The following is a 16908-nucleotide window of genomic DNA, read 5'->3' on the forward strand; positions in this document are numbered from 1 at the left end:
GTCTTCCTTATCATGTCCCCTCACTACCAAACTGGCTTCTCCTGGGAGCATTTCCTTAATCAACCCGGGCCCAAGAACTCTCATCTCAGGACCTGATTCTGAGGTTCCTGATCTAAGCTAACATAATATAAAGCAATGTATATTAAATACTCAAAGATTTACAAGTGGTACCATGCCCAGAGGGCTCAGTGGTTGAGCATCGACCTATGAACCAGGAGGTCAGGGCTCAATTCTGGTCAAGGCACATGCCTGGGTTGCAGACTCCATCCCCAGTAGGGGGTGTGCAGGAGGCAGCTGATCAATGATTCTCTCTCATCATTGATGTTTCCATCTCTCTCTCCCTCTCCCTTCCTCTCTGAAATCAATTAAAAAATAATAAGTAAATAAATAAAAATAAAAAGTAGCACCATAAAGAATGAGCAAACAATGAGAAACTATTAAAAATGAATAGGTATATTTGGAAAAGAACCAAATAGAACTTTTAAAATGAAAAGTTAATTATTGAAATAACTCAATTGATGGTTTACACAGCAGATCAGACACAGATAAAACTAGAATTAGTAAACTAGAAGAAAGATCTAAAAATTGTAACCATGCCCCTAGCCAGTCTGGCTCAGTGGATAGAGTGTCAGCCTGCAGACTGAAGGACCCTGGGTTTGATTCTGGTCAAGGGCACATACCTCGATGGTAGGCTCGATCCCCAGCCCTGGTCATGGCATGTGTGGGAAGCAACCAATTGATGTTCTCTCTCACATTGATATTTCTCTCTCTGTCCCTCCCCATCACTTCCATTCTCTCTAAAAATCAATGGAAAAATATGCTCAGGTAAGGATTAACAAAAAAATAAAGATTAAAAAAAAGTGTAACAAGAATATATTCCAAAGAGATAGGGAGAAAGAATATATAAAAGAGAGGTTAAAACAGTGTATAAACCATGTGTTGTGAAATTGTGCACCTGTATAATATTCCAAACTAATGTCACCTCAATAAATTCAATAAAAAAGGGGCGGGGGAGTCAGTATAAGACAAAGACAAAAAAAGAGAGCGAGAGAGAGGTTAAAAGATATGAATGAGTTGGTTCATTATACATATAATCATAATCCCAGAAGGAAAAATACCCCAGCAATCTCACTCTTCAATATGTATCCTGTAGACACTCAAGCACTTATGCACTGGACATACTCCCCAAACTGAAAACAACTCTAATGTTCATCAAAAGGAAAAGGATAAATAAATTATAGCAAAGTCACACAGTAGAGTATTATATAGCAACTAGAGGCCCAGTGCACGAAATTCATGCAGGGGGGAGGAGGGTCCCTCGGTCCAGCCTACACCCTCTCACAATCCAGGACCCCTTGAGGGATCAGGCCTAAACCAGCATTCAGACATCCCTCTCACAATTTGGCACCGCTGGCTACTAACCACTCTCCTGCCTGCCTGTCTGATCGCCCCTAACCCCTTTGCCTGCCTCATCGCCCCTAACCACTCACCTGCCTGCTCATCACCCCTAACCCCTCTGCCTGCCTGCGTCATCGCCCCTAACCACTCACCTACCTACATGATCACCCCTAACTGCTCGCCTGCCTGCCTGATCGCCCCTAACCACTCTGCCTGCCTGCCTGATTGCCCCTAACCGTCTCTGCCTGACTGCCTGATTGCCCCTAACCGCTCTCCTGCCTGCCTTATTGCCCCTAACTGCTCGCCTGCCTACCTGATCACCCCTAACCGCCTCTGTCTCGGCCCCCGCCGCCACAACTTCATCCGGAAGGATGTCCGGAATGACGTCTGGAAGGTCATTCAGCTGTTCGGTCTAATTGGCATATTACACTTTTATTATTATAGAAGATGAAAACAGATGTACTATAGCTATAAGCAATAACATGGATGAATCTCAAAAGTATTTTTATAAAGCACAAAAATGAGCAAAAGTAAACCATATATTGTTTGGTTATATATATAACTATTTTTAAGGCAAGTTAATAGTAAATACAAAATAAAGGATATTTGTTGCTTCTGGTGAAAAGGCAGGGGAGTCAAACCCATGAGATGCACACAGGGTATTTTTTTTTTTTGAGTCTCCTGTTTTCTTTTTCTTTCTTTTTTTTTTATTTTTTATTTATTGCTTAAAGTATTACAAAGGGTATTAGCACACAGGGTATTGATAATATTCTAGATCTCAAGTTAGATAATTTATTATATTCTTCATAAACTAGCATAAATGATCTACTTGGTTGCATACATTACATATTATATTAAAAGTAGTATTTGTAGGATCTCTATAAAGCAAATAGTATAAATGGATGCTGAAGAGCTCAGACCCGCCCTTAACATGTACATAGACCAGGGCTAGAATCTTGTGTCTTACTGGGTCTGTGAGCAGGTTACTGACCATTTATAGACCTAACTTTTCTCATAAAATAATGGCAATAATATCTGATTCACAGGGTTTACTATGAGAATTAATACGGTAAGATTACTAGGCTATAAGCTTCATGGTGGAAAAGACTGTATCTGTTCTATTCCTCTGTGTATCCTTAGTGAATAGCACATGCCTGGAATGTAGTGGGTATTTATGTCAATTCCTCTTCCTTCCATAGCAGTATAGAATAAAGCACTGGTGCCAGGGGGTAGCTATATAGTAGTTGTTTCATTTTGGGGTTTTGGGGGTTTTTAGATTGACATTTTATCTTGACATTGGCTACATGTCACTATATGTAACAAGCAATCTGACTTCTCTGGATTTCAGGTTCTTAATCTGTTATACAACAGAATTAGGCTCAAATATTTGTATCTGATACCTATATTTTTCTTTTTCTTTTTTTCTTTTTTTTTAAATATATATCTTTATTGATTTAAGAGAGGAAGGAAGAGGGAGGAAGAGATAGAAACATCAATGATGAGAGATAATCATTGATTGGCTGCCTTCTTCACGGTCCCCACTGGGGATCAAGCCTGCAATCCAGGCAGGTGCCCTTGGCCAGAATCAAACCTGGTATCTTACAGTCCACAGGCCGATGCTCTATCCACTGAGCCAAACCAGTTAGGGCAATACCTATATTTTTCTTGATGCCTATAGCCTAATAGCATACCCTATATATTATTCTTTTCAGAAAGTAAATGATAAAGAATATTTCTGTTACCAAAAAAAAAGGCAAATTCAAGTTACATATCCATTAATAGCCCCCAAAGACAGATAATAATCACCTGAATAAAACAACATCTGAGATGTCGAATTGTGTTCAGTGACCATCATCTCAGGTGGGGCCTTGCCATCTGGCACACTGCATTAGCTTGATTCTTCTATTTCGGACCTCCTAATTCTCGTCCTTTCTCGTTGGCTCCTATTCTTCTTCTGCCCCCTATGGTTATGCCTAAAATTCACCTCTCAGCATCTGGTAAGCTCATCTACTCTCACAACTTTAACTACTAGAATTATCACAGTTAAACTGTGTCCTGCAGTCATTAGATCAATAGGTCAAAACCAACCTCAGGACCTCTGTTCCTAAGATGTAATGCCCATGCAGCTGTGGCTCTCACATGGTATAAACCAGCTCGCTGACCCAGAGAGAAGGAAGGATACCCAGGCCTGCAGCCCTGTGGGACACAGCAAAAGTTTACAGGTTTATTCAGGCTGGAAGCCTGAGATCCACATTGAGTTCCCTTACTCCCATTAAACATTTTTACAACCCTAAGAGTCCTTTCCTCACAATATGAACCTCTTATTCAGGCGTCCTCAAACTACGACCCGCGGGCCGCATGCGGCCTGCCGAAAACATTTATCCGGCCCGCCGGGTGTTTTTGCCGCCGCTGCCTGTCCTGCTTAGCAGCCGACTCGTCCCGGGCCTGCGGTGCACATGTGTGGAATGTCTGAGGGACGATGAACTGGCCCCCTGTTTAAAAAGTTTGAGGACCTCTGCTCTTAGTAGTTGACGATTCTACCATTATAGGCCTGGCTTTACCAGCTCAATGGCACTATAACTGAAGTGAAAGAGTGAAGTCACAGATGATGATAGCCTTAAGAGTGTGATAAATAAGACCCACTGAGAGCAACAGAGTCAATATTCCTACCAACGTGCCACCTGACTCACCTGATGTTTTCCAGGGCGTTTGTTATCTGCTGTTGCTCAATATCAAACAGTTTCACCCTGAAGCCTCCACTGGCAAACAACATAGCCCAGCTTCGCCCAATGAGGCCACTAAAGGGATAGAAAATCAGGAGAGGCTCTCAGTTAATTTGTAATTGAACAGTTTTTTATTCCTAACCCAGAATAATTTTTTCAAATTATAAGCATCCTATTCTTAAAATATTTAATATCTTGAAATTACACATTTTAAAGTAGGTAAATACCAGTACTCACATCCTCCCATAACCACATCAAAATTACAACTAAAATACAGAACCATCATTCAGAACTGCCTGAAATCTGGCTGAATGTAAGCCCTACAACTAGAGAATTAAAGAAGAAAGCGCACTGACTGGTAGGAGGGGTGGAAGCATGGAACAGGTCCAACACCCACATGTGGCTGTTTTTATTTTATTTTTTTTAATATATTTTTATTGATTTCAGAGAGGAAGGGAGAGGGAGAGAGAGATAGAAACATCAATGATAAGAGAGAATCATTGATTGGCTGCCTCCTGCATGCCCCCTACTGGGGATCAAGCCCGGAACCCAGGCATGTACCCTTAATCAGAATCAAACTTGGGACCCTTCAGTCCACAGGCTGACACACTCTATCCACTGAGCCAAACCGGCTAGGGCATGTGGCCTGTTTTTAATCAGTAGGGATATCTTGGCTAAGGAGGCCTCCTGTGAGGAGCAAAGGGTTCCAGCCCCACACCAGAACCCCACCTCAGGGTTCCAGTGCCAAGAAGAGAAGAGCCCATAACTTTGGGCTATAAAAACAAGCGAGGATTGTGGCTGAGTGACACAGAGGCTGCTAGAGTCCCAGGCAGTTCTTCTTAAAGGGCCTGTGCATGAACTTACTCGGACTCACTCCCTCTGAGCTCCAGCGCTGGGGAAGCAGCTTGAAAGGATCCAGGGACATATGGGAGGAACTAAATTATCTGTCATGAGGACAAAACAGACAAAAGTGCTAGGACCTCCCCAGCACAGAGCTGACTAGCAGGCACCATATCTGAGTCTCTATCACTGTTTACCAGTGGTTCTCAACCTGTGGGTCGCAACCCCTTTGGAGGTCGAACGACCTTTTCACAGGGGTCGCCTAAGACCATCGGAAAACACATATATAATTACATATTGTTTTTGTGATTAATCACTATGCTTTAATTATGTTCAATTTGTAACAATGAAAATACATCCTGCATATCAGATATTTACATTACGATTCATAACAGTAGCAAAATTACAGTTATTAAGTAGCAACGAAAATAATTTTATGGTTGGGGGTCACCACAACATGAGGAACTGTATTAAAGGGTCGCGGCATTAGGAAGGTTGAGAACCACTGCTGTTTACCCTGCCCTGATGATTCCCTGAGATCCTGCCCCACCCAAACTCTACACAGTGTCTTTTCCATATGAATAACCTATTCTTGCTCAAACTTCAGACTTTCCTAAGATCTCTCAAAGAACCAGCAGCTGGACTCAATGTACCCCGTACCTCTCAATAAGTGGCTCCAGCCCGGCACTAGCAGTAGTTTGCCAAGGTTCACAGCTTGGCCTCTCCTGAGCACCTCCAAGCCCAACACAAATAGCACCCATCTGGAGATCACTCTGGAGCTCATGCTGGGTGGCCCCAACAGAGCACAGGCAGTGACTGACTTTGTACCTCCCAGGAGGCCCCAGAGCCAGTACACCCAGTGGAGAACTTCAGACAACACCAGGTTATAACTTTACCACATCCAAGAGCAACGCACTCAGGGGCAGACTCAGTGAGCACCAAAGCCCCACTGAAGCAAGTCCTGCTCCATAGGGGTATCTCTGGCACAGCAATTCTTTTGCTGCAGTTGAAGCAGGTCCTCACAGCCACTTGGCCTGGAAGTCGATTCCTCCCAGTGATGTCAACAGCAATCAAGGCTCAACTACAACAGGACCGTACACACAGCCCACACAGGGGTACACCTAGAGTGCCCAGCTCAGGTGACTGAGGAGGCTGAGCCACTGGGCCCTACAGGACACCTACTACACGAGGCCACTCTACCAACTCCATGAGACATAGCAGGTCTACCTAATACATAGAAACAAACACAGGGAAGCAGCCAAAATGTAGAGAATCTGCAGCTGTCCACCAGCCCCTCCACTTCACCTCCACAGGACTCGGGGAGAAGGGAACCATCCCAAGTATAAATGTTCACGCGGCCTGCTCTGCTGTGATTAATAAAGTCCTTTGTCTCTGACCCTGCAGTCTCACATCCTTTGCCAGCTTTCAAGAAACAGTAACCAGCTAACTTACTAGTATGCAGGTAGCCTGAAGAGACAGTAGGGCAAGCTTGTCTCAGTCATAGTGTTATTTCACTGAAGTAATTATACGAGCCACTTTGGGGAAGGGAGGCTAGAATAGCAGTCACAGGGCGGGCTCCAAGAAGCATTCTCCCCACTCTATCTCCTCCCACTTCCTGCTTATTCAGCTAATCTGTAGTTCAGGTTCTGAGCACAGAAAGGGCTTCACACTAAAGATAGTTACAATCCCTATAGCTTCTGTCATAGCTTTCGGGCCCAAGTGATTGAAGCAAAGAGCTTAGCACACCTCCCATTAAGGAAAAATCCTGCAATTGCCACAGAAGTGCTATCCAAGCTTCAAAGCTCTCACAGATTGCTCACTTGAGCTAAGCCTTTAATGCATACAAAGGGTCATTGAGAGGGGCTACTGTCTTCTTATAAGGTATCTTATGTGAAACCATATAGGGGAAAAAAGTGAAAGCAACTGAAATAATCTCTACTCAACTTCTGGAGAAGGGAGCGGGATTATACCGTGGATTTTATTTCATATTCTTCTGCAATATTGAAATATTTTGCAATTAAAATTTATATATCAGTTCCTATAAATTTTTTATGAAATGCTCTGTGCTCTAGACCTACATTGTCCAATATGGTAGACTCTAGCCACATGTAGGTATTTAAATTAATTAAAATTAAGTGCATTTTAAAATTCAATTTATCCAAAATACTAAGCACATTTAAAGTACTCAACAGCCACAGGTGATAGTGCCTACCATCTTGGACAGCAAGGGTATATGAGAGCACTCAGTCTTTGCAGACGGTTCTATTAGACAGATCTGTCTAGACCAGCGGTTCTCAACCTGTGGGTCGCGACCCCTTTGGGGGTCGAACGACCCTTTCACAGGGGTCGCCTAAGACCATCGGAAAAACACATATATAATTACATATTGTTTTTGTGATTAATCACTATGCTTTAATTATGTTCAATTTGTAACAATGAAAATACATCCTGCATATCAGATATTTACATTACGATTCATAACAGTAGCAAAATTACAGTTATGAAGTAGCAACGAAAATAATTTTATGGTTGGGGGTCACCACGACATGAGGAACTGTATTAAAGGGTCAAGGCATTAGGAAGGTTGACCATTTGAAGAAAAAGAAATCCAGAGTTTGAAAGAGATAGTCCATGCATGGAGACAGCTTTTCCTTCTTCAAACACACACGCTCACTCACTCTAGAGCTGCAAGGCGGTCAGTTAGAAGGCCAATTAACATTCATGCTGGTCATCCCAACTGACCAGCCATTGACCTTAAACATTCCTTCTATTGCCCTTCTCATAATGTTTGAAACATACAGGGACTTATTTAATTGTAAAAGAAGCCCTTACTGCAGCCTAAGTCTAGAAAGAAGAATTATTTCAAAGTGGGGTTTACAGTGGTGTGTTTACTCTGTGATAATCATTGAGCTGTATGCATATGATTTCTGCACTTTATTGTATTAAGACAGGTCATATTTCTTAAAAAAATAATTCGTTCTTTGCCACTTTGTTGTTTAAGAAAATATCATACCCTTAAAAAATGACTCATCCATACATGTAAAAGCCTTCGCCCACATAGTGATGAGGCACCTGACCCTGACTCCCTCAGGGATGAGAGCTCCACTTAACCTCTAAAGCAGTGGTTCTCCACCTTCCTAATGCCTCGACCCTTTAATACAGTTCCTCATGTTGTGGTGACCCCCAACCATAAAATTATTTTCGTTGCTACTTCATAACTGTAATTTTGCTACTGTTATGAATCGTAATGTAAATATCTGATATGCAGGATGTATTTTCATTGTTACAAATTGAACATAATTAAAGCATAGTGATTAATCACAAAAACAATATGTAATTATATATGTGTTTTCCGATGGTCTTAGGCGACCCCTGTGAAAGGGTCGTTCGACCCCCAAAGGGGTCGTGACCCACAGGTTGAGAACCACTGCTCTAAAGCAACCTTAGCAACAGACCCTCAATTGATTGGGTCCTCTGATATCCTGTGTCCACCACACAGTGAAACTGAGAACTGGTGTAGAGGAAAAGGGAACTGCAAATGCCAGGCATGGGGAACAGGAAGAGCTAGCAGGCTGAACAATGGTAGAAGGGAGAGGTGCTTCAATTGGTATTTTTATAAAAGCCCAAAGTGCTACAGCTGCTTTTACACAAAAGACTTTCCATAAAGGAGAACATAACAGATTCGAGGTAAACCTCCTCCCACTACTTGACTTGTTTTTCAAAATAAGTCTAAGCACCTCTCAAATGAGTCTGCATTACAATGGGAGCCACTAAAAACAGGAGAAGGCAGCTTTCTCAAAATCTGCTTTCTTGATTAACAAAGGTTTCATCATTATTTAAACCCGAATGTCCAGAACAGTAGCCACCAGCAAAATGGGGCTATTAAGCACTTGGAAAGTGGCTAATAAAATAATTCATAGACAAAAACCCCATTTAAAATGAAGTCAGTCCCTAGCCAGTTTTGCTCAGTGGATAGCATGTCAGCCTAAGGGTCCCAGGTTCAATTCTGGTCAAGGGCATGTACCTTGGTTGCAGCCTCCTTTCCAGCCCAGGCCCTGGTCAGGGCTCGTGCAGGAGGCAATCAATGTTTTTCTCTCACTCAATGTTTCTCTCTCTTCCTCCCCTCTTCCACACTCTCCCTGAAAATCAATGGAAAAATATCCTCGGGTGAGGATTAACCATAATAATTAAATAAATAAATAAATAAATAAATAAATAAATAAATAAATAAATAAAATGAAGTCAGGAGGCCAGATGGGGTGCTCTCTTGCTCCAAGATGGTGGAATCCAACAGGAAGAACTCTTTATCACAGCTCTCCAAACTTCTCTTCCTCTATAAAACAGGGTTCTTCTCCTTTGTTCTCAGGATTTGCCTGAGGTTTGCCAGAAGACCACAGGTCCCAAAGTGCAAATCTTTGTTATTCCTGAATAAACCCATTTTGTTGGAGAAATATTTAGCTGTCTGTTTAAAGTCAACACCAGTCTGAAGTGATATGCACTGTAAGTATAAAATACACACTAGATTTTGAAGACAATACCGAAAAAAAGTAAACTATTTCAGTAGTATTATTTTATATAAATTAGATGTTGAAATAATACTTTGGAAATATTATGCTAATTAAATATATTATTAAAATTAATTTCACCTTTTCTTTTTACTTTTTTAAGATAACAAGAGAAAATTTAATTATGTATGTGGCTTGCATATTTCTAAAGGGCAGTGGTCACTTAAACAATTATCTAGTATTATAATTCAATCACTTATAATTCAATCAATAGTTAATTTATATCAGGAAGCCTAGTTCCACCCCCAGCTATTCTACTATGCTAAAATCATACAGAAGTCAGTCACATCTCCAAGAGACCTATAGTCATCTATAAATGCAGTGGGAGGAGGGGGATATTTACACTAAAACACTAGTTTCCAACCTTTCCATCAAAGATATTTTTTACAATACTCCAAGACACAAAGATCCTAATGTTTGAATACTGTTTGTCAAATAAACTAATCTTAATAACATTGTTTATGGCAAAAAAAATCAACATGAGACAAATATCCAAGAGGAAATAATATTTATAATACTAGGGACCCGGTGCATGAAATTCATGCACTGGGTGTGTGTGGGGGGGGGGGGGGGGGAGTGTCCCTCAGCCCAGCCTGCCCTCTCTCACATACTGGGAGCCCTCAGGCATTGACCCCCATCACCCTCCAATCGCAGGATCGGCCCCTTGCCCAGGCCTGACGCCTCTGACAGAGGCGTCAGGCCTGGGCAGGGAACCCTCATTTCCCCCCATCACTGGTTCTGCCCCCAGCCCAGGCCTGATGCCTCTGGCCCAGGCATCAGGCCTGGGCAGGGGACCCCCAGATCCCTCCGATTGCTGGCTCTGCCCCTTGCCCAGGCCTGATGCCTCAGCCAGAGGCGTAGACCCCCATCACCCTCCGATCGCCTGATCGGCCCCTTGCCCAGGCCTGACGCCTCCGCCAGAGGTGTCAGGCTTGGACAGGGGACCCCCATCTCCCCCCGATCACTGGCTCTGGCCCCCGCCCAGGCCTGAGGCCTCTGGCCCAGGAATCATGCCTGGGCAGGGGACCCCCATCTCCCTCTGATCGCTTGCTCCACCCCCCACCCAAGCCTGACGCCTCTGACCCAGGCCTCAGGTTTGGGCAAGGGGACCATCATATGCCCCCAATCCCCAGCTCAGCCCCCCCCCCCCCCAGGCCTGATGCCTTGGCCAGAGGAGTTGACCCTCATCACCCTCCGATCACCAATCACCGGATCGGCCCCTTGACCAGGCCTGAGGCCTCCGGCAGAGGTGTCAGGCCTGGGCAGGGGACCCCCAGCTCCCCGCGGTTGCAGGCTCCGCCCCTGCCCAGGCCTAACGCCTCTGGCTGAGGTGTCCGGCTTGGGCAGCGGGGACCCGCAGCTGCAGCGGCCCCGCGATTGTGGGCTTCACTTTAGGCCCAGGCAAGGGACCCCTAGCTCCCGGGACTGCCAGCTTCGACCGTGTCCAGCTCCCATCGCTGGCTCCACCCCTACTTCCTGCTATCACTGGCCAGGGTGGCAAAGGCGCCTGATTCTCCGATCATGGCTGGGGGCAGGGCATGGCCACTGACGGTGATTGGAAACCCAGGGTGGAGCTAAGAGCCGGGGGCAGGGCAAAGGCGGCCCTGCCGTGATCAGAGAACCCAGCGCCTTTGCCGCCCAGCCAGTGATAGTGGGAAGCACGGGTGGAGCCGGCACTGGGAGCTGGGCAGGGGCGGAGCCGGCAGTCTGGGGAGCTAGGGGTCCCTTGCCCAGGCCTAAATCCTTGGCCACAGGCATTAGGCCTGGGCAGGGGCGGAACCAGCCATCGCAGGGAGCAAGGGCAGAGTCAGCGATCCTGGGCAGCTGGGGGTCCCCTGCCCAGGCCTAACCCTTGGTCAGAGTCATTAGGTCTAGGCAGGGGCAGAGCAGGAGATGCGGGGAGCTGGGGGTCTCCTCCCCAGGATTAATGCCTCCACCAGAGGCCTTAGGTCTTGGCAGGGGCGATGCCAGAGATCCTGGGTAGCAGGGGTGGAGCCGGGGATGGTGGGAGCTTGGGGTCCTCTGTCCAGGCCTGACACCTCTGCTGGAGGCCTCAGGCCTGGGCAAGGGGCCGATCAGGCGATCAGAGGGTGATGGGGGTCAACTCTTCTGGCCGAGGCATCAGGCCTGGGCGGGGGTCAGAGCCAGCAATCGGAGGGGGCTGGGGGTCCCCTGACCAGGCCTGATGCCTGGGCCAGAGGCATCATGCCTGGGCGGGGGTCAGAGCCAGTGATGGGGGGAGATGGGGGTCCCCTGTCCAAGCCTGACACCTCTGGCGGAGGCTTCAGGCCTGGGCAAGGGGCCAATCTGGCAATCGGAGGGTGATGGGGGTCGACGCCTCTGGCCAAGTCAGGCCTGGGCAAGGGTGGAGCCCGTGATCGGGGGAGATGGGATTCCCCTGCCCAGGCCTGAAGCCTGGGCCAGAGGCGTCAAGCCTGGGGTGGGGGTGGGTAGGGTGCCAAGCCGCAGATTGGTGTGAACTACAGAGGAAGCACCTTTTCTGACCGCTCATTGGTTAAGCTCCCTGTATGCCACTGGTATTATTCTTAGTAACTTGGGTAATAAGAATCCAAAACGGTGATCTAGGGTTTTTCACCACACTCCTGGCAAAAAAATACAAAGGTCCGCTGCTGGAGGGCTAAGAAATGTCATATCCTGCCCTAGCCAGTTCAGCTCAGTGGATAATGCCTTGGCCTGCCGACCGCAGGGTCTGGGTTCAATTCTGACCAAGGGCATGTACCTAGGTTGCAGGCTCCTCCCTGGCCGGGGCCCAGGTCAGGGCTCATGCAGGTGGCAACCAATCAAAGTGTTCCTCTCATTTTGATGTTTCTCTCTGTCTTTCCCTTTCTCTTTCACATTCTCTAAAACTCAATGGAAACATATCCTCAGATGAGGATAAAAAAATAATAAAGAAATTATTATTATATGAAAGACACATCTTGAAAATGCCTTAAAAAAGTTGTCATTTTTTCATGGTGACGGGACTGGAGTCCATGTTGATGAAAAAACCTTGCTGGCTGCGGTGACTGGCAGTAGCTGCAGCAGCGGGGTTATGGGGCTGGTTCCTTCCCCTGATCAGCCTGGTCACCTCCCACAAAGGGAGGCCAGACTGCGGCTTAGGCCCGCTCCCCAAGGGGAGCAGGGAGAGGGCCTAAGCCGTCAATAGGACATCCCCTGAGGGCCCCCAGTATGTGAGAGGGGGCAGGCTGGGCTGAGGGACACTCCCCCCCCCCCGTCCCAGTGCATGAATTTCGTGCACCGGGCCCCTAGTGTATATATAAAAACCCAGAAGTAAAAAATAAATGTAACAAACACAAGAGGGGGAAAGCCTGAAAAAATTATATGAATAGGCGAAAACTAACTTGAAAATAGATTCTACTGCTTTAGTCTAATAACAGCAAATAAGATATAGCTCAAAATGGCAGAGATTAAAAAGACTGACAATGCTTCATGTTGGCAAAAAATTTATATTAGCAAAAAATTTAAAACTAACCATCTAATATTCAGAATTGGTTAGTAAATTGGGCACAGATAAAGCAAATATAACAAAATAACAAAATTTTAACAATTTTTGAAAACAGATGGGTGTGCGGGTATTCTTTTTTGTATACTTTCAACTTTTCTGTGTGTTTGAGAATTTTCATAATAAAAAATTGGGGAGAAATTAGTTATAGTCCATACAACAGGCATTAAAGGCAAAGTTGACTTATTTTTACTGTAATAGGTTTTATGGCCTGTATTGCCCACATTCCCCTACAGGGCCCACCAATAGCAGAATGCCAACTCCTGGGAACCCACAAGCAACCATTAACCCCTACTGTCCCTCCTAACTCCAATCAACATGAGGTTTCTGTTTAATAAACTTCACAGTTATTCAGTTATATACAGGAATAAGTTTCTCTGTAGATGTGATAAGCCAACAGAAACGAATGCCTGAGGACGCCCCCCAAATGCAAATTTGTCTTTAGGATATCCATTTCTACTTCAATTTTTTAAAGTTGCCATTATCAGATTTTCCCTTTTTATGTTCCCACAGACCTACACTCCTTTCTTATTTTTTCAAATGCACACTTACTCTCTCAAACCCATCATTCTGAAGGGACTTGCCTTGGGGTTCACAGAAAAGCTAAGTGGCCCTAAGGAAGAGTGGCTTTTATGAAAAGATCACTGGAGAGGAATTAAAGAGAGACTCTATTTCTAGCAAGTACTTTTAAGAGGGAGTCAGGTATTGACGGAAAAACAATGGCCCAACAGGTTTCTGAAATTGAAATATGTTAGTTTTCAGTCTGTTGAAATCCAAGAATGAAACTCAACCAGGTTTTAGGGAATTTAAATGGATGTTTTTGGAATTACCTATGGGACTGGGAGAGAAAGAGAAAGAAAGGGGGAGTGAGGAAAGGGAGGGGAGAGAAAAGGATGAAGGGCAGGAAAGCAATGCTACCCTAGAAGCAGAGATGAGTGTCTGTGAGGTGCTGAGAGTGTGTGAATAGATAGGAATTTCTATCCTGTGCTATGTCCTGTGGTCATTATAGTTTGCCATCCCCCACCCCCGCCCCCTATTCTGACTTCCCAAGCGCAGCTCCTACTCCAAACTGTACTCCTTCCCCCTTGATTAGGTGCAGACAGAACACTACTCCAAGGCAGAGTGGGAAACATACAACACTCCAGCCCTGGACATCAAAAATGCAAGGCAAGCAGAGTCACTTTACCTGGTGCAAAGTGCACCTATATACATTTTTATTATTATTATTATTCCTTTACTAGGCAGCCACACATACCCATGTGCCTGGAAAGGACAAGGGCACAGTTAATGCCACTGATCTGTGAGCAAAAGAAAGGTGACAAAAGGCATCCTGACTCCTTCCTTTAATAGGCTGTAAAACTGATGGGAGGGCGGGGGGGGATTAGGGTAGGCGAACTCCTTAGTGGTATAGAGGTTCACAAAGCCACCCCAAAAAAGGTGCTTCTAACTATCAATAGCAGGTATCACATGCGGATAGTATCCACATATGGGTAGACTACTATGAGAGCTTATCAATGGTAAGATACACATAAATGCACTTTTAAATAATAGTAACAGGAAATATAAAAGGGATGGGAGCACCAACCGTAACAATTTGGATGGAATTTAGGCTGTTAGGCTGACTCACCTTAGCAAACTGAAAAGGGCTCATTTCCCCCAAGAATTAGGCATGCCAGATGTGTTCGCCAAGCACGTGTTCCCACCCAGTGGCACGGTGGGGACCAGAATCCGCTCCCACGCCCCGCGAGCATTGGACACTCCCGACTGGGCTCGTCCCATCTCGGTCCCTTACTGGCTGTGGCCCTGGGTCCCTAAACTGCTCAAGCTCGGTTTTCTCTTCCGTTAATGGGAGTGGTTAACCACTCAGTTCTGCAGCCAGACTTCGTGTTGCCCCACGGAACGACTGGCACATTCACTGGAGCTCGCTCGCTGGCGGGCAGCACACCCGGCGAGTCCCCTACTGCGCGCAGCCTGCTCCGTCAGCTTTCCGACCCGCCATGCGTCAGCGCCGTGCTCCGCCGCACTTCCCCGCGGGCCCCGCGGGCGCCGCTTACCTGCCAACGATGAGCACGGGACCGGCCGCCGAGGTCGCCATGCCGGAGCCGGGCTGGCCTGGAGGCACTGAGGGTCGGAGTAGCCGGCTCTGACTTCGGGGTCGCGGCTAAGCGGGGCCCCACGCCAGACGGGCGATGACCCACACCTATTGGCTGCGCTCGGAGTCGCGCAGCCCAGATTGGTTCCGATTGGCTGTGGATTGGCTAGGGCGGGGCCAGGGCTGACGCGCGCCTAGGCCCCCCGCAAAGGGCGAGGCAGGGCGAGGCCGGGGACGGAGCCTTGCCCCCTCTCCCCCTTTTCTCCCTTCCTCCCCACCCCCCCCCCCCCCCGTCCCGTGCGTAGGGGCGTGGGCAGAGCTGTCCACCCAAAACCCACTGGAGGGAATGCCAGTGGGAAGCACGGGGACCAGACACGCGGAGTTCACTAATTCATTGTTTATTTTTTCAGTTTTCCACCCTCACACTAAAGTCAGTATGCCTGACCCTTTTTGGAACCCAGGAGCAAACAGACCAAAAATAAAGGGCATCCATCACACATCACATGACAGCAGTGTATGTCTACACAGCACACAGTTCTGGGAAGTGCCGCGGTCATCCCATTCAAGGCGATTGCTCTAGTGGGAACACATCCAACACCAGTAGACTCATAACAAATGGAGCTTTTCCTTTATTTGTTTTCCCCAGGCAGAAACATGGAAAGAGGGATGTCAGAGGGGAGGCTGAGCTTTGAAGATCCACTTCACAAATTATCAATAAACATTTGAAAAGGTGCTCAACTCAAGAAAAGATAAACGAAAAGTACACAACAAACGTAAGTTATCCTTCACCCATCAAATTGGTTAAAATTACAAAGATTGATGATATTCCCATATTGGCAACCAAGACTCTTTTCTACACACTTGAAGGCAGGCATAAACTTCAATAGGCTTTCTGGAGAGAAATATTACAGTATATTGTTGGAAGAGCTGTCACCATGAGGCCTGAGCATCCCTGCACGTTCCTGCTGAGTGTCAGATGCCAAGATTTATCCATCTACTGATACTGAGTAATTTCTGTAGCTATTCACACAGGCAGCTAAAGGGGTCAAGGCACCCGCAGGATGATTATGACTACTCTTGGGGTGGAAAGAGACTGGCTTTTTTGCTGCTCACTACAGTGATGGCTCTTTAATTTTTTTATGAGAGATTATCAGTGATAATCTCTTTTGTTGTTGTTGTTTTATTTTGTAACTAGAGGCCCAGTGCACAAAAATTTGTGCACTCGGGGGGAAGGGGGGGCCCTCAGCCTGGCCTATGCCTCTTGCAGTCTGGGACCCCTCGGGAGATAACGCCCTGATGGCTTAGGCCTGCTCCCGGGTGGCAGAGGGCAGGCCCAATCCCTAGGTGCAGCCCCTGGTCGGGCTCAGAGCAGGGCCGATTGGGGAGTTGGGGCGCTGCCCCCTATCATGCACAGAGCAGGGCGGATTGGGAGGTTGCAATGCCACCCTCAGTCACGCTCAGGGTAGGGCCGATTGGGGGGTTGGGGCGCTGCCCCCTCTCACGCACAGAGCAGGGCCCATCAAGGGGGTTGGGGCTCCATACCCTGTCATGCACAGAGCAAGGCCCATCAGGGGGTTGGGGAGCTCCCCCCTGTCACTCACAGAGTAGGGCCAATGGGGGAGTTGGGGCACCGCCCCCTGTCACACACAGAGCAGGGTGGATCAGGGGGTTGGGGCGCCGCCACTGTCACACTCAGGGCAGGGCCGATGGGGAGATTATGGCTCTACCCCATCACACACAGAGCAGGGCCCGTGGGGGCGGGGGGGG

The 16908-nt window shown here is 46.7% G+C and overlaps 1 protein-coding gene across 2 annotated transcripts in view; it reads right to left on the minus strand.

The window, feature by feature from the left end:
• The window catches only part of CRYL1 (crystallin lambda 1), a 164589-nt gene extending 149327 nt beyond the window's left edge, over positions 1–15262 (minus strand). Inside the window, exons 1-2 of one of the 2 annotated variants that reach the window (XM_059684182.1) lie at positions 15104–15262; positions 4089–4196 (exon numbers count right to left, since the gene is read on the minus strand). In XM_059684182.1, the coding sequence (XP_059540165.1) occupies positions 4089–4196; positions 15104–15144 (149 nt within the window). In that variant the 5' untranslated portion in view covers positions 15145–15262. The remainder of the gene's footprint in view (positions 1–4088; positions 4197–15103) is intronic. The other variant, XM_059684183.1, reaches the window with a different exon arrangement.
• Positions 15263–16908: the final 1646 nt, after the last annotated feature.

The sequence above is a fragment of the Myotis daubentonii genome, chromosome 2, assembly GCF_963259705.1.
Source record: "Myotis daubentonii chromosome 2, mMyoDau2.1, whole genome shotgun sequence".
NCBI classification, from domain to species: Eukaryota; Metazoa; Chordata; class Mammalia; order Chiroptera; family Vespertilionidae; genus Myotis; species Myotis daubentonii.